Source organism: Saccopteryx leptura, chromosome 5 (assembly GCF_036850995.1).
Source record: "Saccopteryx leptura isolate mSacLep1 chromosome 5, mSacLep1_pri_phased_curated, whole genome shotgun sequence".
In the NCBI taxonomy this organism is placed as follows: domain Eukaryota; kingdom Metazoa; phylum Chordata; class Mammalia; order Chiroptera; family Emballonuridae; genus Saccopteryx; species Saccopteryx leptura.
In genome coordinates, this window is record NC_089507.1 from 148,081,033 (window position 1) to 148,101,997 (window position 20,965).

The 20,965-nt window shown below is 47.5% G+C and overlaps 1 protein-coding gene across 7 annotated transcripts in view; it reads right to left on the reverse strand.

The window, feature by feature from the left end:
- Positions 1–20,965, reverse strand: part of MBOAT2 (membrane bound O-acyltransferase domain containing 2) — a 92,007-nt gene that overhangs the window by 32,502 nt on the left and 38,540 nt on the right. For 4 of the 7 annotated variants that reach the window (XM_066385920.1, XM_066385919.1, XM_066385921.1 and 1 more), the window contains 2 exons: positions 20,216–20,361; positions 14,555–14,632 (listed from right to left, as the gene is read on the reverse strand). In XM_066385920.1, coding sequence (XP_066242017.1) covers positions 14,555–14,632; positions 20,216–20,361 — 224 coding nt within the window. Of the gene's footprint in view, positions 1–8,797; positions 8,869–10,531; positions 10,607–14,554; positions 14,633–20,215; positions 20,362–20,965 lie in introns of those variants that run through there. The other 3 variants (XM_066385926.1, XM_066385923.1, XM_066385925.1) reach the window with 3 other exon arrangements.

Here is a 20,965-nt window from a genome sequence, read left to right on the forward strand (position 1 = left end):
TCTATCTCCCTCTCTCTCCCTCCCCCCTAAAATCAATAAATAAAAAAATCTTTTTTTAAAAAAAAAAAAAGACCATCACCCTTTGAGATTGAGCCCAGTGACATCACTGGGAACGTCAAAGCTAAAATCCAGGACAAGGAGGGCCCCGATCGGTGCCAGTGACAGCTGGAGGGTGTGTCCCCTCAGACCACACTGCTCAGTCCACCCTGCACTGGGCACTTCGTCTGCGGTGGCATCACTGAGTTCTTCCCCAGCTCACCCACAAGTACAGCTGCGACATGGTGAGGTGCCCCGAGTGGTACACCCACCCACACCCTGTGTGGTCACCTGCCATAAGAAGTGCGACCACACCAACAGCCTGCACCCCGAGAAGGTCAATTAAGGTCCCTCACCGGCCCCTCAGCCCACAGGTTGGCCTTCTGCTTGTACCTCGTGGCTCTGGGGCCGCAACACAGCTTCCCTTTCATTGAAGAAAAAAAGATTTAAGACCTTTGGGTCTAAATGCAAAATATCATCTGATTAATAGTCTCCAATTCTGTGTCAACACACAGAAACAAAAATGTAAAACTTTTAATAGCATCAAAAAAAAACTACATTGGCAGATAATGTAATGATAGAATCTTTGGGCAACTGAGACACAATTATCCACAAAAAATCATCCAGGTTTCAGCCTCACGTAGCTGCTAATAAAGCCAGGACGCTGAAGAAAAATATTTGGAAAAAGCTTCACATCCCCCTACCATTCCCCAACTTAGAGACCTGGGGCCACTCCCAAATGGGAGACTGTTCCCAGAGGCGCATCTTAATGAAAGGTCCTGGTCCCCCCACCCCCGCCACACAAAGGATCACTCTCGCCTTTCTTCTGTTTTCCTGCAGGGTGAAAAAAGATTTAGGGGAAAGCAGAAAAGGAAAAAAGGTCATTTGATGAATTCTGTCAAGGTCTCAAAAACAAAGGCAATAAGAAAGACTGTGAACTCAGCTCTCCATAACCCATACTTTGGCTTATGATACAAAAGCAGGACTGAGAAGTAGACCCTGCCACAGATGAGCTAAGCCAAGCGGATCAGGGCCTCTCAGCGCCGGGGACCTGGAAGAAGAACCCTCTTCAGTCTGCCCCCAGGTGTTGGCCTCAGAAAATAGTCAACTCACAAGCTGAGCTGATTCAACTGTGTGCAAACACACATTCCAATCAGTTAGCACTTGTGGGGTGGTTCTGAGGACAGAATTGATGCAGCTCAGTCCCCCGCCTCTCGGGTCCGAGTCCTGGGGGCAAACCAGAAGAGCTCACTGGCTCAGGCACGGAGCTCACCAACCCACCCCAGGGGCTCCATACGCTGCACCCACCGAGTGTGACACTCCTATGTGCTCACATCTTAACATCTCTGAGCTCAAGACCCCCCTCTCAACACTGATGGCATGTACTCCTTCCTAGTGGTACATAAAATAATGGCACACATTATAATCAGTGACATCTGGCATTTAATAAAATACAGTTTATGTCATTTGATCTTCACCACAATCCTAGGAGGCAGGTAGTATTATTACTCCTGACCGATGGCAAGGAAACTGAGCTGGAGAGGACAGGAACTCAGTGTGACAATGCTCTAAGCAGGTGAGCAGGAGAAGGCTCTGAGTCAGGGTCTACTCGGTGTCACCACGCCTGTGAGCCAATCCACAGGCACAGTGTCACGCAGGAAGTGCAGGGGGTGTACAAGGTGCAGGGGACTTGTCCTATCAGCAAGGGGGCAGGGGAGAGGGCTGCAGCCCAGAGGTCACGTAGAAACAGGACTCTCAAAGACCAGGATGAATTCATGCAAAAACAGAGGAACCAATTGTAACAGCATTTGTGTGTAAAGCTACAATGGTTCATTACAGCTGAGACTACCTCAGCTGAGGATTGAGAGCTGTCACTCAAGTGGACAGAAAGGCAGGGCAAAGGCACACAGCCACCAAGCCATGGAGCCGCAGAGCCACAGGGAGCCATGGGGAGACACAGGGAGCCATGGGGAGGTATGGGGAGTCACAGGGAGGTACAGAAAGCCATAGGGACCCATGAGGAGCCATGGGGATCCGCAGGGACCCATAGGGAGCCATGAAGAGCCGCAGGAAGTTGCGGGGAGCCATGGGGAGGTGCAGGGAGGCGCGGGGAGCCGCAGGGGTGCGGGGAGCCATGGGGAGTTGTGGAGAGCCGCAGGGAGGTACGGGGAGGTGCAAGGAGCCACAGGGAGGTGCAGGGAGCCATGGGGGCACAGGGAGCCACGGGGAGTTGCAGGGAGTCGCAGGGAGGGGTGCAGGGAGCCACAAGGAGGTGCGGGGAGCCACTGGGAGCCATGGGGAGGCGCGGGGAGGCGCAGGGGTGCGGGGAGCCATGGGGAGTTGCGGAGAGCCGCAGGGAGGTGCGGGGAGGTGCAAGGAGCCACGGGGAGGTCCAGGGAGCCATGGGGGCACAGGGAGCCACGGGGAGTTGCAGGGAGTCGCAGGGAGGTGCAAGGGGGTGTGGGGAGCCACAGGGAGGTGCGGGGAGCCACTGGGAGCCACTGGGAGGTGCAGGGAGCCATGGGGGCACAGGGAGCCACGGGGAGTTGCAGGGAGGTGCGGGGAGCCCTAGGGAGCCATGGGGAGGCACAGGGAGGTATAGGGAGCCATGGGGAGCCACGGCAGAGTATGAAGCAGAAGACAGCCAGGGGCAGACAGAGGTTTCAGAAGATCATTCGGGCAGCAGAGAATAGGACAGAGCAGAGGGCAGGGCGGCCAGCAGGCAGACTGGTGTGAATCCAGGTGAACTAACAGGACAGGTCTGGTGCAGCAGAGCTGCAGGGAACCCGAGTAGCAGGAGGGAAGTCGTAACAGCCGAGGCGTGCTTACTACATGCCAGGTGCTATTTTCAACCCTTCCAACAGCCGAAGAGGAAACTGAGGCATAGTCAGTTCTTGGCGACGGCTAGATGTGGAGGTGAGAAGGGAGAAGGGAGGGTTCTCAGCGGCCGGCCCGGCTGCTCAGATGGAGAACCATGTCAGAAGGAAGTGTGAGCGAGGAAGACAGGACCTGCACCCAAGGCGGGCTGGTGCCAGACATGCGGCCGGTGGGGAGGGGAACAGCACCAGAAGGGCAGCCAGCAACCCCATCTGCCCGGCAGACATCAGCTCACGTCTCCTCCTTGGAGTCACTATCCCTCCTCCTCCTCCTTCCTTTCCGCTACTTCTCAATGCCTTCCTCTGACTCTTTATCTCCCAGAAAGGATGGAGTGAATGGATTGAAAGGGGGCTAAGATTCAGCCTCGTCTTCAGCAAAATGGGGGAGAGAACTGAAGGCACCGATTAAAATGATGTTCAGAAGAACTGAGTGTTAAGGGAAGTGAGCAGTCAGGAATCTGCCGTAGCCCCCGCCATGTGGGGGTCTCCCAAACACTCAGCTGCCTGAGCACAACAAAGCTCTGTGTCCTTCCAAGACTGGCCATTTGCCTGCTGGCGTATGGAATGACAGAAGGACGGGCTGCCAAGTGCTACCATGAATGGCAGAGATGACAGGCTACAGAAAGGCGAGGTCAGGAAGTCACTGGCCGGGGGGCCTGAGACGGTATGGGTGGGACCGGCATCACCTGCAGCACCGCTGCCAGGAGCTCAGCTCGTCTCTGTCAGACCACCGCACCGCCAGGCACATGGCCCGTCGTGACGGCCCAGCAGGAGCAGGGACAAAAGGAGCAAGGGATAGGGAGAGCTCCGGTCCAGAGGCTGTGGTCTCACCGGCTCCAGCAGCTTCAGGATTCAGAAGCAGACTGGCACCAGACGGGCGGACAGGACGGGCACAGGCACAACAGAACCTGAGGATGAGCATGGGCGACTTCGATGATAGGCTGGGAGGTCTTTAGATCCTTTACCCTCTTAAAAATGAAGGAAACCATTGGGGGGAGGGGACATGGGGGGGCGAGGTGGAATAAGAAGGTGGGGGGAGTTATATTTGGTGAGACACTTGAATCTATGTAAACACAAATTAAAATCATAAATAAATAAAAATTTTAAAGAAAAATTAAGGAAACCAAAGAAGCATAACCCACCAAAACAACCATCATTAATAAACTGAGAACTTATAAAGTATCTGTTAACTCAAGAATAGTGATAATATGCCAATATAAACATTTTAATGAAATATATTTTCAAAAAAAAAAGATTAATGAGAAGAACAGCACCGTCTTCCACTACTCCAAATCTCTTTACCGTCCGAATGAACAGAAAACAGCGGAATTCTGTTTCTCCTGCCACAGTACACACCGCGTAGCCCCTGGAAAGTCATGTCTACCCGTGAGACAATGTAGTGACAAGGACGGTCATGTCTAAGTATTATTAGGAAAATAGTTCTGACCTACTACCTCCTAGAAGGATATCAGGGGTTGCCAGGGTCTGTGGACCATACTTGCAAACTATTGATTCAGAATAGTGGTTTTCAACCAATCAGGTCTATAATCTTCATACCACATCCGGGTGGTTAACCCTTTCGCGGACCTGCATGAAATTTCTGGCGGTCTAGCACTGGTCCATGAACCGGCAGTTGAAAACCACTATCTAGAAGACAGTGGATGACAGCCATTTGGGGGAAAAAGAACAGAGCAACCACTGAAGCCCCAAGGCTGGGAAAGATGTCATGGGGAGGCAGGAGAACTTGCCCTGGCATGCCAGCGACACGGAAATGAAACCAGACGTCCAACCAGGCAGGCACCTTCCTCGTTTTGTTTTTGTCCATCTGGTGGGGGAGGGAGGAGACTTAGCTTACCAGTGTGTAAGCCAACAGAATCACGATCCTATCCCCCAGTCGGATGTAAACCTTCACTCAGTGAGACTCAGTACTGTAGGAAATACTTCTACTAACACATGTAGCTTCTGCTAGGGACATTGAGGGTAGGGAAATGGTGCAACTCACTGATATACTTCATGGCTCTTACATGTAGCAGTGGGCATCAAACGAAGCCCACACAAATTAAAAAACTAACCAGAGAATTAGAATGAAGAGACTTAGCTTACCAGTTCAGTGTGCACTATATGACTTGCATCCACACCAATGAACAAGGAAGGAAAACAACCTCAAAATGAAACGGGAAGGACAGCGAACATTTCCCATGGAAGTGGCATGTGACAATGAGGCCAGGGAGACTGCTGCCTGGGGCTTTCGCTGAGCGAGTGGCTTCACACTGAGCCTGCTGAGGACCCGCTGTGGGGACAGGGGGCGGCTCTCACTTGAGTCCTGCCCCTCAGCTGAGAGGCGGAGACAAGAGGACGCCAGCAAGGGGCGGCCACAAGAGTCAGAAACGCACATTCACATTGACATGTATCCGACACAAAATCTGTCTTTTAAAAAATGTTAGCTCTTAAGGGTCAAGTAGCTACTAACCATAGTGTATTAATAATTAATGTTGTCTGTTGTTCTTTAGGGAGTTCACCTTACTTGTTTCTTAGTTTATATCTCCCTCCCTTGTTGGATTTTGTTTTCAATTCTTTAAGACATTCTAAAGCTCCTGAGAAAAAGAGCTTTGCATATTAGTCTACAATAGTTCTCTGATCACTCAAATTTTGAAAGGAAACAATGTTCCAACAATACATGAGTTCTCTGCAAGGTTTTTTTAAAACATGAAAGGCAGACAGTGCCCAGCCCACCAGACACTGTCTGCTACCATCTTCTGAAGGCAGGTCCTGCTGAGGTGCACACACGCACAGCCCAAGGTGAATTTCCATGTGGGGGAAAAAACTGCAACCCCATCTCCTTCCTGGGCATTCAGCTGAAGTGAAAACTCAGTCTGCACTACTGAAGAGATGCACAGGCTCACCGGCTGGGGTCTCCTCTCACCAAAACGTGGGGCAGTGTTTCTGATTGTCAGATAATTCTTCTGTCACCCTGTCTTCCCATAACTGCTCTAAACAAGAGCTCTTTAATCAGCTAGCAGCGAAGAGGTCAATGTTCTTCTTTCCTACACAAATTAATTTATCTAAAAATATTTCAAAATTCTGTTCTCAGTCAATTGACATTAAAACAGTAAAGTAAATATTTATTATGCATTTTGATTAATATCAACTCAGGCATAACACAAAAGCCAGGAGAAATCTCAAATAAAGGGAGAGATTTTAAATATTAAAATTACTATTATTCATATTATTTATTTAAAGGTTAAAACCTTTTAAAAACATCCCAACACTGTATTTTAATAAAGACTAAGAAAAAGCCAGCCCCAATACCATGTCTCAGTGGTTCTTGTTATTCTTTAAGAAAATAAACTAGGCCCAACCAGGCGGTAGTGCAGTGAACAGAGCATCAGACTGGGACACAGAGGACCCAGGTTCGAGACCCTGAGGTCACCAGCTTGAGTGCAGGTTCATATGGTTTGAGCAAGGCTCACCAGCTTGAGCCCAAGGTCGCTGGCTTGAGCAAGGGTCACTCGCTCTGCTATAGCCCCCTGGTCAAGGCACATATGAGAAAGCAGTCAATGAACAATTAAAGAGCCGCAATGAAGAATTGATGCTTCTCATCTCATCTCTCTTCCTGTCTGTCTGTCCCTATCTGTCCCTCTCTTTGACTCTGTCTCTGTCACACACACAAAAAAAAAAAAGAAAGGAAAGGAAACTAGGATGTTCATGCTATCTGGTAAGCAGATGAAAATCTTTTTTTGCTTCTCCAACTTAAAACAAATAAAACCTTTAAAAGAATCTTGGTAAATAAGCTATCTAACAACATACACTCCTTCATCGCCCTGAAGATCAGACAGTACAGAAATGTCTTTATTTCTTTTTAGAAGTATTCTTGCTTCTAATTATTCCAGTTATCTGGTTATTATAAAATAATACATGATCGTTATTTTTAAAACAAGAAGTATACACCATCTAATTGGATCTCTTCAAACTCTCTAGTTTCTTGACTGATTAATCTGGAGTATTAGCCATCAGTCTGAGACTTTAGACAGACCTGACCTGGCAGAATCCCATTATGTGACTCATCTGTGCAAATTTCTTTCCACTCTGATACTTTCATATACAATAGCAACACCCAGTGTAACACCTTTATCTACTGAGGGAAGGACGGATGCTAGTCTTTTTGGCACCCCTACATTAAAGCAACCCCCCACTTCTATAAAAACCTTAATCCAAGAAGGGAAAGCTCCCTTATTTGCTCAAGGATGACTGAAACCTCATAACAGAGATCCAGTTTAGAACTGGAAATAAAATTTAGAATTCAAATACCACTCTACTGGCTTAACAGCACAGAGGATCCCAAACCACACCCTTTCCCAGTGCAGAACTTTATGGAGGGGCGCTATATCCTATAGATTTCTCAGGGATCCAACAGGACTGGACATCCTGTTACCAATCACCAAGTAACTAACAGGTGTTCCTTCCTATAGGAACTGAGAATACTTAAAAACCTTGAGTCCTAAGCACAACATGCCAAAGGCCACGGCACCCTTTGGAGAAAGGTATCTGCCCCTTTGCTCGAAGGAAGAGAACTTACACACGAATCCCTGCCTTTGTCGGCTCCTTTACCTCTCCATCAGTGGAGGGTGTTTCTTTTTAATGACACATTCTCATAATCACAAGGCTCAACACTCAGAAGTAACACAGTGTGGAAGTAAAAGGCGTGGGCCCGGCTGCAACCAGACACACCCTGTTCCAATCTCTCATCTACCACTTACACACCTCTCTCTGTGAAACAGGTCTTCCACGCCCACCTGCAAGGTCCATGCCAGGAAGAAGCGCCTCTGTCACTGTGTGCACTGGGGACAGTCACAGATGCACAGTGACTGCTGAAACACTGGCTAATGTGAGGATCACGTAAAATATCGATTTTAGAATCTTTTGTGGTTTTCCTACTGAAATTCAACTTCTGCACAGCAATACCAAATGGGAAGCTACCTTTATTCTAAACCACTGCAAGGCTTTCAAATGTGGTCCACAAAGAACATTAAAGAAACCACCTAAGAGCCTGGTTTCCCTCCTGCCAGATTGTATTCCCTCTCATGGGCTCATGGGATGGTCCTCAGTACAGTTAGTATTTCCCCACAAAGTTCCCACTGAGCCTCTAACCATGGCTAAATAACTTTGTGAGGAAAATATTCAAGTGACCTGAGGCTTCTGTCTGCCAGATGGTGGTTCCAAAATCATCCTTCCTTCCTTCCTAGTTGAGCTCAGGCAGCTCCTACCAACATTTTTATCTAAGAATCCACACTGCATGAGTCTGTGGCAGATAACAGGTGAAAACAGACCCACACTATCTGCTCTGCAGGGTCATGGTGAGTTGACACAAAGGCCACGTCAGCTTAACGTGCCTCATCCAGCCCTAATAGCAGCCCATCTCCAGGGGCACCGCTCTACCGTGAGCCTAGGAGGAAGAAAACTGAGTAGGGAAGGAGACAGAAAATTTGAATGAGGCTGCAAGTCAACCCACCAACCAACGTACAGCACAAACGAATATAATCTGTTTGAAAATTCCCAACCAAACCAAAATCAGATACATGTTTAAAAGACTCAAAAGCAAGAGCCCACAACTACTCAACAAACCTAACACAACGGACCTCACTGACTGAGCCTTTATCGTCTATTCACGCAACAGTTGGGTTAAAAAATGATTGAGACACCCCTGATGGAGAGTTCATATTCTTCAGAGAAGAAAACATGCGTCACCGTGCACAGGGGTGAACACACAACAAGCCCTGCTGTGACATCATGAGAAATAGTGTCACTAAGAACGGCTGCTGAAAGCACAGCACCCCGGAACTGGAGCACCTCTTCTTGGTAACCAACCCCCCATGCGGGGCACTTACCTGCACACCCCCTGGAGGAAGCTGAGTCATTGGTTTCATCTAAATTCCAATCCAGGAAGGGAAAGGGACTTGGCCGAGGTCCCAAAGCTAACGAAAATGTGGCAGAGCCTGAATCCAAAGCCATGCAGTCTAACTCCAATCCAGAGCCCATGCAACCCATCGCCGAGGCGACCCCATGCACAGCAGAGTCGGAGCCCAACCTCTCCCTATGTCCTAGCCGGCTTCTCGATCTTATCATCAATACAGGAAGAGTCGGAGGGGAATATTTCGTAGTATTTCCCAATTAAAAAATATATACATTAGCATCATTCTACTTACCACCAAACATCTGTTCTGCTTCTACGGAACACACAGTAAAGGGCTGACACATGGACAGCTGGGCCTCCCTCCTGCCCAGGCCAGCGTGTCCCTCCTGCCTGCTCCCTTTGCCTACCGCTGCTCAGTTGTCCCTGCAGTGAGAGTCACAGGGTGACTGGAAGGCTGACGGGAAGGGTCTGGTGGGGACAGCCCACCTTCTTATCCATCACTGAATCCCAGCATCGGCATGACAAGTATTTGTTACGTGACTGACAGCCCTCGTGTCCCCAAGTGAACGGTGCATTTCTGGTCCCCAAGTGAACCAACATGTCCACTATCTCTGAGTTTCCAGAAACACCGTGGAACACAATAAATGTTGGCTCAAACCAGTGGATAGCTGAGCCGTGGGGTGGTAGGTTTAAGATCACTTTCCCACAGTTCTTGCTATATAATCCCATACGCAGCGTGGCAGCCCATTAGGTACATGAGTTTCACCATGTACATTATATACTATATATGTGTGTACACATATTATACACACACTACACACACGTATGTATATGTATGTGTGCCCTTCACGTCTTCAGGCCAGCGGTTTTTCTGAACGTTATTCCTTGCCAGATCATAACGAAGAAACTTCAGTATCACTTCTCAAGATTAGCAGACTTTTTTTCTACCCTTCCTATTTTAACCATCCCACATTTTTGCTGTTTATAGTTAAATAACAGAGTTTCCTTGTGCTGTGTTCCAAAAGTCTGTGACTTTTTGGAACTCAAAGCAAGTTTTCCCATAAAAAAGTTGAAAACAAAAAACTAACAGGATGGGTGCTGAGGTTCCCATGCCCACCCACAAAGCCGCGCCAGCGCACTCGAGTGCCACACTGGAACCTCGCCAGGGCAGCCGCCTTCTTAAGCCAGGCGGGTGTGACTGAAGCCCTTTTCTACCCTCTCCCCTTCTGTAACCCAGGTGGGAAAGGCCCTCGCTCTGCATCCACCCCCATCCCATCCCTGCTGCGTCCCTCCCCACCCCAACCAGCGCCCCCTGGAAACGGAGATTGAAGCGAAGCCCAGCAGATGCCGGGCTCCAAGAACCAGAGCCAGAACCCTGTCCCGCGTAGAGGAGGAACACGGGTTTATTATGGTGGCTGTAAATAAACTCCCGTGGGGCAGCCCTGAGAGGGGGCCCAGGGTCCTATAGGACACGGGAGGGGGTCCTACAGGAGGACATGGGAGGCCTTGGGGGCTCCTTGGTAAAGGGCAGTGGTCTTGCAGAAGTCACGTTATCGCTCATCAGTTCATTCACTAGACACTGAGTCACACCGTCCCATAGACACTGTGCCACATTCACAAACAAGAACAGGCAGGAAAATACAGCTGCTACCGCACTGCAGTCTAGGAAGGCAGAGTATGATACTCACATAACTCCTAATACACTTACAATTAAAAATGGAGATAAATGCTCTGAAGTAGGCGAGTACCATTCCACGAATGCGCAGAACAAATCTTCTGTCCCAGGCTAAGGCACCCCGACAAGACTCTCGAAGGATATCATGTCACAGTGAGATCTAAAGGGTGGGCAGGGGCAGGGGAGGGGGAGGAAACAGAGTGGGCAAAGTCCGTGGAGGAAGGAGACGGAACATTCTCCGGATGAGGAAACACGCACAGAGAGTGTGTCCCTGGAGAACCAGGCAAAAGGCGAGCCGGGGTGAAGAAACATGGCTGTGGCCCTAACTGGTTCTTGCTATAGATGTTCACTGAGAAGCAGTCACGTGCCGGGCCCGCCACTGGGCCCCTTGGTACATGCAGCTCAGGACCTAAGGCAGACAGCGTCCAGGTGTCAGTGACACATATATTCTAGGGGTAGAGACTGACCATGAAGTGAACAAGATAATTTCAGGTGGTGACATGTGCACTGTGACCATGGCCACTCGGCTGAAGTCTGGGAGGGAATCCCGTGCACACAGACTGCACCCAGGGTGATGCCTCACCTGAATGTTGGTGATGGCGGTACACATTAGGGCACATACGGAATTATTTTCATGCACTTTCTATAGGGGGGGCGTGTGTGTCTGTGCTGGAGAAACACCAGACTAAAACGGCAGAAACTCAGCCTGGCCTGCATCCCTCAGCACACAATCACTTTGTCACCTGTCAGGACAGGGCAACTGCCACACACACAACACACCCCAGCCGCAGACGTTCCTCTCAGAGAGTTCCTGTGCACGTGAGGACGCCCTCTCCTCAGCACATGCCCCCCACACACAGTCACACCCTATGGGGCCGTGGATGACGCCACCAGTCCGCCCCTGGTGCCCCTTCCGGCCTCCCTGCCCCCACCTTGCTCTGCAGCGCCAGGAAGGCCCTCTGCCCTCTCTGTGTCAGCCTCGTGCCTGGGTCCTCCGGGAAGGTCAGCCGGAGTCCTGCCTGTGGCTCTCACACTTGGACACAGTGCACTTACTCGGCCTTCTGCGTGAGGCGCATGGCAACCCAGCATCCAGGCCAAAAGAAACAGACAGGACAGTGAGACGGGCTATCTCACAACCCAGGGGAAAGTGCCTGGGGACAGACGGCCAGAAAGGAGGCCCCGGACAAGGAGGTTGGGGCTGGGGCTAACCTCAGGACTTACGCTGAGGCTCGCAAGCTCTGGGTCTCTGGGCTGAGCTACATAAACAGAGTCCTGGCAAGACGGTCTCCTTCCCCACACAATGCACAGTCCCCAGAAATAGGCTCCAGCAGCTGCTGCCCAAACCTGGTGAGCTCTGGGGAACCAGGAAGTCAGTTACAGTAAGAAAGACAAGTAAGTCACCAACCTTTTTCCCACAGGTGATCTTAAAACACAGAGAGAGAGAGAGAGAGAGAGAGAGAGAGAGAGAGAGAGTGAGAGAGAAGGAATAAACTCTGGAGACAGCTTTAAAGCAGCATGATCTCAAAACCAAGAGAAGGAGGCTCACCTACACTTCCTCATCCCACCTCTCAGGATGCTGTCTGGAATATACTCCCTACCTTAACTAAGGAGAACTAATCCCCTACCATAGAGAACATGCTATCCTCACATACTCTTCTTGTCTCCATCACCTAAGGGTTTCAATTTTTTCCTCAAAAATTTCAAAGCTTCTATGAAAATATAAACTAGAAAGAGCACTGAATTGTAGAATAGGTTAAATTTTAAAGGTAAATTATCTAGATGGGGATCAGAATAAGACAGCATATAAGAGTGTTAAGTAAGTCAAGCTACAAAAATAAAGCTTTTATTACAGTATTTTAATTTACACATGGATTTGTTACAGAGAGTGCAACAACCACACCATGAACATCTTATAAAGTACATAAAGCAGAGAGAGTCATGCATTTTTAAACTGATCAGTACTCCTTAATCCCAGTCCTGCATTTAAAAGGCTTAAACCCTGCTGTTCAAGGAAATACACAGCATATACTATGTAACAGTAGACTAAGAGAAACACACAGAACCATATTACACATAATACCTCCAAACAACACAAAGGAATGCGCTAAGTCCCAACTAGTGTATTTAAGAGAAATTCTCAAGGTCTGAGCTATTAAAAACATTTTAAACCAATGTTTTGAAGGCCTAAATGAAAAAGAAAAGCATAGGTGGATAAAAGGAAAAAAAATAAAGTCAATTCCATTTTATACACTTACAGGTATAAGATGAAACTGAAGGGAACTAAGAAAGACTAATCTTTTCAAGTTCATTACCCACCTCCTCTTTATTGCCAGCAGTAGCAACTAATATGTTAAACCGTCGCTGACCCCAATATGCTCACCACAGTGTCAGGTCCCAACACCGAAACTCTGTTCTCACGTCACCAGCATGGGTGTCAGCAACGCCTTCCTCCAGCATGCTTACACTAAGAGCGGCACCACGACATCACACAGCGTGTGTCTCTAAAGCTGCATGCTCCTCAGTGACAAAGGTCATGTCCTCTGTCCACACTGCCCCATACAGTGGCCAGCAGCCACCTGTGACTACGTAGCACTTGAAATGTGGCTGGTGTGATGAAACAAGTCTTAATTACTGTAAAACCAAAGAGACACATGTGGTGAATGGCCACCAGATCAGGCAGTGCGGGTCTAAAGAACTGTGAGTTCACCTCACAGACCGCCTCTGCCTTTCAAAAAACAACTTCCTTTTACTAGACAGGAACTTACTAACCTGCCAATTTAAAAGTATTGTATTTTTTTTTGCTTATGCAGTAATATGTAAATCCTTTCTTCTTAATCATCTAAACTTTCCTTCTGTTATCCAGATTAAAAGCACACAACATTTTTTTATCAGGTATTAAATATAGTTATACTTTGAACCTGTCATCTCTGTAAGGCTTAAAAAATAGGTCATAACGGTTTAATACCTGCTATGCCTGAAATACCATCAAAATGTTTTCCTTCTCATACACAAATTCAAACATCAAGAACTTGGAAGTGCTGGTCCCCTCTGGCCAGGACAGCTGGCAACAATGGAAAGTGAGAGAAGACAGCAGACACAACAGAGGGGAGCCCTGTGGGTCAAACACCGAAGGTTCAGTCACCTGGCTATGGGTCCGTAATTCCTTGTGTGAAATTCTGGAAGCCACATGTGTTTCAGAACTCAGAAAAATAATGCATATGCCATTACAGACAGGAGGATCCTCTGGTACACTCTGCCCCGGAGTGCTCAAGAAGTCAGTCTCACAGGCCTCTACCCCTAAATTTACATCCCTCACCCAGACCTCTACGCCCAGCCACCAGCCCCCAACTGCCTCACAGACACTCTGAAGTCAGCAGGCATTTATTCAGCAAGGATTCACTGAATGTGCACTATAGGCTGAGCGCTGTTTTAGATGCTGAATATATATGCACTTGAAATGCTTATCCCTATGCACCTCTGGGGTTCCTTCCTCAGGAAATAGGGTTTCCGTCCCCCCCAACTGTTCAAGCCAGGAGCCCAGAGTCATCCTTGACATCTTTCCTCCTACCTACACTTCCCACCAATCCTGAATTCCTTCCACATTTACCTTCTAACCCGCTCTGGTCTATTCACCTCACTCCTCTCCATGGCTGCACCCCTAGAGTAAGCCAGTGGTTCTCAACTGCAGGCAGTCTCCCCTGACCAAGGGCCAGCTGAAAATATATGAAGACGTTCATGGCTGGTACAGCTTGGGGGCGGGTGCCCCTGGCACCTAACAGGAAGGGGCAGGGCTACTGTGGCACCTCCCAGAGCACAGGACACTTGTATAACCTGGATTACCCAGCCTACAAGTGTCACCACCAGGCTGAGGTCCGGGAGCCCTGCTTTAGGTCAACAGAAGAGTGGCACACACTAATGACTTCATTTCGGCATTTATGACAGTTCTTGAAAAACCTATCATAGTTTTGGATAATTTTTAATGTAATGAAGTTCTATTTTGATCTCACTGCATTAGAATGAAACACAGATTTACATGTGAACAAAGCCAACACTTACTTGTGCATGGTCTCCACTCCTATTATGATCATGATACAGTAGGAAATTCCACTTTGTACAAGAAAATGTAAGGCATACCTACAAAAAGGGAGAGCACTGTTAGAAGAGGGATGGATACCCACTCACAAATATCAAGCTAAAACAACTGAGGCTTAAAAGTGCTTTAAGTGAAAACAAGGAACATCCCCAGATAAAAAAATAATCCCACCTCCAAAGCTTAGAACCCCGTGGCCACCCCGGAGAGGGAGGACTGGACCATAGGCCCGAGAGGGGCTGGCAGGCAGCCGCCTAAATGCCGGAGGTCACACCCAGTGCACGGCACTCCGGTCCCCTGGCAACAGAGCGGTGCCAATTTGTGTCACGGCTCTTTCTGTAAATCAAGGCACGGTGATGAAAAGCAACAAGAAATCTGGGTTTCAGAACAGTCCTGACCGAACATCAGTTATTTTTCCCAAAACTAACTTCTCTAGCATCAGCTGTATGCTGTGTCTTTTCAATAAAACAAAAAAATATTTAAAAATACTAAAAAAAAAACAAAAAAAAAAAAACCACTAAATATTAGGATTTACTGAAAAGCCCATATACCCGCATCTATTTATTCTGAAAAAGCAAAGGCTTAAATTCCAATAAGCTCCCTTACACAAATCTAGACAATCCTGAATTTGCAGTAATCTACCGACAAACCATCCTGGCTGAGATGACACAGTATTTGCTAATGTTCTAATGTAGAAAGCCACCATTAAATGAGAGAACTAATTTATCCATTCACTGCACAAAACTCAGGCAAAACATGATCAGACTCTCTGGTTTTAAAATCAACCCAAACTATTCCAGGTTACGCATACTAGCACTCACATACACACATTTCCAATTTCCTTTCCCCTCTGACAGCATGAATAATTTACGGAAAATTTTCAAATCATTGTACACGGCCTGACCAGGCGGTGGCGCAGTGGACAGAGCGTCGCACTTGGACGCGGAGGACCCAGGTTCAAGACCCCAAGGTTGCCAGCTTGAGTGCAGGCTCATCTGGTTTAAGCAAAGCTCTCCAACTTGAGCCCAAGGTCACTGGCTCAAGCAAGGGGTCACTGGGTCTGCTGTAGCCCCCCAGTCAAGGCACATATGGGAGATCAGTCAATGAGCAACTAAGGAGCCGCAACGAAGAGTTGATGTTTCTCATCTCTCTCCTTTCCTGTCTGTCTATCCCTATCTGTCCCTCTCTCTGACTCTGTCTTTGCCACAAAAAAAAGAAAAAAAAAATCATTGTATATAATTTAAAAATATTAATAAGGAACTAAACCTATAACTTAAATTACTTTTAAACCTAATCATTACAGAACAAGCATCTCCAACACAGATAAGCCACCTAAATTTTTGAACAAATTCTTTCATGAACTACTATAAATAACAAGTAGGTTCCATGGCAGGGTACACACACACACACACACACCCCACACGTAGGCCCATAGTGCTACTATAACCACAGGGCCACGCAAGAGCAGAAAAACATCTATAAGCATAAACTGAAACAGAGAGAAGCTAAAAAAATGTGATGGAAACACACACTTTTCAAATTAATTATGTGCCTCCAATTTACTGCCCACATGAATTCACTAGCAGACAAACTGCAAAAACGCTGACGAGGACTGCAAGATACACCAAGGGCTTCATTATTGGGGCCAGGACTCGTTCCAGATACTTGTCTTCAACAACAAAAAAATACTTTTTGAGAACTCTTGGGGACATAGTTGTCCTTTTCTATGAGTAAATTTCCTTGGAACACGAGGGATAGATGACAATGCCACGGTTCCTTAAAGCACAGTTGGTCCCCAGGGCCCTGGCCTCTTGTTCAGATAGTACACTTGGCCTGGCCGGGTAGCTCAGTTGGTTAGAGCATCGGATCTGTACACCAAGGTTTCGGTTTTGATCCTCGGTCAGGGCACATACAGGAATCCACTAATGAGTGTATAAATAAGTGGAACAACAAATTGATGTTCCAGATGGTATCGTTTGGGGGTGCCTGCCTCTGGCTGTGCAAGCCTTTGTTCCTGGGATTGCACCTGTGCAGAGGGTTCTGCGTTCCCCCGTCTCACCGACCCTATGGCAAGCAGCCTTTACGGCCCTGGGACTTCCTTTATCATGACCACTTTTGCAGCAGTCTACGTGTCCCCATTAGAGAAATGAGCATAATAAATACATAGCCACTTCTAAGTATTTTTCAGGATTAAGAGACAATATGTGAAAAGTGTTGACCGGGTTCTCTGGCACAATGTAAGCACTCAACTATTACGTATTTATAAATAAAATAAAAATTCAAGATAGTGTCTTAAAAGTCTCATCATCCAATCCTAATCATTTAGAGTTGAGAAAACTAAAAGGTCATACATATTCCTCACTAGCACCTTACCTGACATTAAAACTAAAGTTGTTTCTTTTTGGACAATTTGTCCACTGGCTGATTCTTTGAGGGGTAAAGCAGAGTAGAAGCCATGAGTTATGGGTCCTAATCTTTAAGATGCCTAAGGACTTTGAAAACAAAACAATCCTTTATCCTAAAGTGTCAGTTTGTTCTCAGACAGCACATTTTACTGATTTTGAACTTCAAATCACACTAAAGGAAAGTATAAAATTTATAGAGAAATTTTAGAAAAGAAGAACATGTATTTTAAAAAGGTTGAGAAACACTTCTTGAATTGTTTGAGTGATCCTTACTGAGTGTCCCCTTTCTGAATGGCACCATCTGGGCACTGGGAATAGAGTCGATGGGACGGTCCCTGCCCCCAGAGAGCTTCGGTCTTGGGAGAAAGACACACACATAAATAAACGACTACAGCACTGTATGATAAACACTGAAATGTCAATCTGGACCACTGACTCGATGATGGTAATGACGGATGATGATTAAAATGGTCTTGGTCCTGAGGAACTTTTCTGTGCTCACAGTGAGAAGCTGTTGTGCTCAGTACTCCCCTTTCTGTAGTGTGACCTTGGTCAGTCCTCACCATCATCAATGGTTCCATGTCACAGGCGAGAAAAGTGAAGCTGAGAGAGGCTGAATAACATGCCCACCGTCACCCAGCCCCCAGGCCAAGGCACCAAGATGGAGTCAGGTTGGTCTGACCCCAGAGTGTGAGCTCTAGTCCATCTCCAACACTGCTATCAAAAGATGGTCAAATAAATCATTGAAAGAGTAAGTGAATTCTTAGTCGAAAGTAACTAACTTAGTTGAAAGCAAAGCATACTTAAAAAAAAATAAAAAGGCTGAGGCCAAACAGAAGGAGGTCGCATGACCGACCATATTTCTGGAGCAATAACTACTGTCTTCCATAAGGGAAGTCGTCAAGATCAATCGCCACCAGACTGGAAACACAAGGTGCAGAAACGCAACAGCAAGGACAGTGTACTTCCCCGGCAACCCAGTGAGCACCGTGAGTTCACACCTGCGACAGGGGCAGGACAGTCTCCCTTACCAAAGAAAGCAACAGACACTGTTTCTCCTTCAAGAAAAGAACAGAGAACTCTTTTTAAAAATATTTGGGTTATCATAACACATATAATTTGAAATTCGTAGGATTACCTGACATGAAGGTCAGGTTCCTCATGATACTGTGTTAAAAGCACTCTAGTAGGCTCTGCTGCAAACACCTCTAAGGTCAGGGCAGCATCCCCACAACTGTGCCCCCAGCAGCTCGTGTCAATCCGCCACTATTTACAAGGCCACCAGGTGAACAGTGCCCCTGAAATACAAACCTTTTCCAACTACTCCGTAAAATATGCTACCCAAATACACGCTGAGCACCAAAGTATCAATAGTTATGAGTGAAATGTGTATCCTGGGATATGCTTTAGAATACTCCAGAAGAATAAGTTAGGGAAAAGATAAAAATAAGAATGTTGGACTTTCGCCTCACCAGGCGGTGGCGCAGTGCATAGAGCGTCGGACTGCGATGCAGAGGACCCAGGTTCGAGACCCTGAGGTCACCAGCTTGAGTGCAGGCTCAACTGGTTTGAGCAAAACCTCACCAGCTTGGACCCAAGGTCACTGGCTCGAGCCAGTTATTACTCGGTCTGCTGAAGGACCATGGTCAAGGCACATGTGAGAAAGCAATCAATGAACAATTAAGGTGTCACAATGGAAAACTGATGATTGATGCTTCTCTGTCTCTGTAAAAAAAAAAAAAAAAAAAAGAACTACATTCTTTTGGACTTTCAATAACTGTGGAAGGCGGGTAGTGAGAAAGTGAGTGCCCCATATAGCAGGCATCCCCAAACTACGGCCGCGGGCCACATGTGGCCCCCTGAGGCCATTTATCTGGCCCCCCGCCGCACTTTCGGAAGGGGCACCTCTTTCATTGGTGGTCAGTGAGAGGAGCACTGTATGTGGTGGCCCTCCAACGGTCTGAGGGACAGTGAACTGGCTCTCTGTGTAAAAAGTTTGGAGACCCCTGCCATATAGTATTCTCAATCACTTTTGTATTTACAAAGTTCCGTAATAGTTAGAACACATGCACACACGCACGCACACATTACCCTGAAGCATAATTTACAAGAAGTTTAAACAGAATCACCTGAGAAGACTAAGAAAACCTGGATGATATAAATTTGATGCTATCAAGGAAGAGGAAAGGACCATACTCGATCCGACTTAAGAGTTCATATTTAAATCGCAGGACTACACACAGCAGCACCTATCAGAGGACAGGTCACAGGGCAATATGGGAGAGACTGACCAGTTTTTCATGAGTTTCTTGGAAATATCTGCCATTGCTAGAAGCAATAGATTAAGAAATGACGTATACTCCAACCCTCCCAAGGATCAGAAACCATATCCTAGAAGGAACACAGAGGCACCCTCCTCCCACAACGGAACCTGCAGAGCCACAGGGCCGAGGGGCACTTCCACCCCCCTGGGAACCTTCCTCCCGAGCAGCAGGGAGCAGCCTAGACAGCCATCAGGGAGCCCGAGGTCGCACAGCAGGGGCGGCAGCACAGTGCCCACCGAGAGGGAAAACACAGAACGACCGCCAAGAAGCCCTTCCACTGAGGGTCCGCCTGGGCTTTGCCAGGACAGTGTCCTCGCTCCTGGCCTGTGTCACACCAGTCAGCGGGCACACACAGGGAGTGGGTGGCACTCCTGGTGCGAACCCCGGTACAGCCCAATGGGGACACACAGAGCATCGGGAGGGTCAGTCACAAATACGAGCTTTCCGTCACAAACACTTCTTCTTCCCACCAAAAGCAAAAAGCCTCCTTTCACTAGTGGGAGAATGTAGAAAAGGGTCACCGAGTTCCACCAGTGGGCTGTACCAGACTCTCTAAGAGCCACTTGCACAGAAAAAAAAAAAAACAAAACTATTTTAAATGGGTTATTTGTCTCGGCATAAAAGATTTGCAAAATAGGTGAAAAGAACTACTCATGACAGAATGAAATGTCTCTATTCTTCTTCTGTCCTTTTCCATAAATTATAAATAGTAAACGGTACTCTTGCCCAAACTGGAGACAGACTGCATTCTCCACTCTTTATTTTTTCTATTAAAGATAAAGGCTTTAAAACTTTGTAAGTAAATATAAGCACAGAACCCTACAGGATGTATTTCTCTACACACTCCATTCAAAAAAGATATCCAAAGTCTTCACTGAAAAGGGATCAAAGTACTTACCATCCAAAGCAAAAAAGTGCAAGATAAAGGCCCAAAAGGGTAGCAACGACATGTCTTATAAAAGAGCTGGTTTTGCTTGAATGTAGGTAAGTTCGAAACCAAACAGCCGCTAACAAGGCAAAGAGCTGGCACACTACAAAGTTGACCTGGAAAGAAAAATGAAGATGTCATGTTAGCCACATGGACCAGAATTCTTCATGTGATGTCATCTTTAAATTCTCGGGACAAAAACAATATAAGATAAAGATCTTCCATAACAAAAGCAAAATTCAGGGGCCTTCCCAGGGAGGGCAGCCTCAAGCTCAAAGCGGTGGGCCAATGGGTGGGCCCATGCTGCCCGAGGCAGGGACCACCAGGCACCCAGCACAGCCAAGGGCCTGGAAGGGCACCCGGAAGAATGTGGGGTCACAGGGTCAGACACTGAAAGGAAAAGTACAGGCACCCTGTGGTGTGAGGGAAGGAGAGACCTGTAGAAAACAAGAGCTTGGAGTCTCTCCAAAAATCCTCAGGGTCGAGATCTGGCCAAGCCCCCCCCCCCCAGCCGGTCTGGTGGGACATGTGCTCTTGCATCCAGAGTGTGGACCCAGGAATCAAGGGGAAGGTGCTGGTCCACAGCACCACTTGTAAAACAGTGGAAACCAATCCAGGGGGGAATGGGGTCCTCAAAGACGGGCTCAGAGAAGGAGTGAATGACACCAGGGGAAGGAGTCCATGGACAGCGGCGAGGGGAAGCAGGACTCCCACGACCAC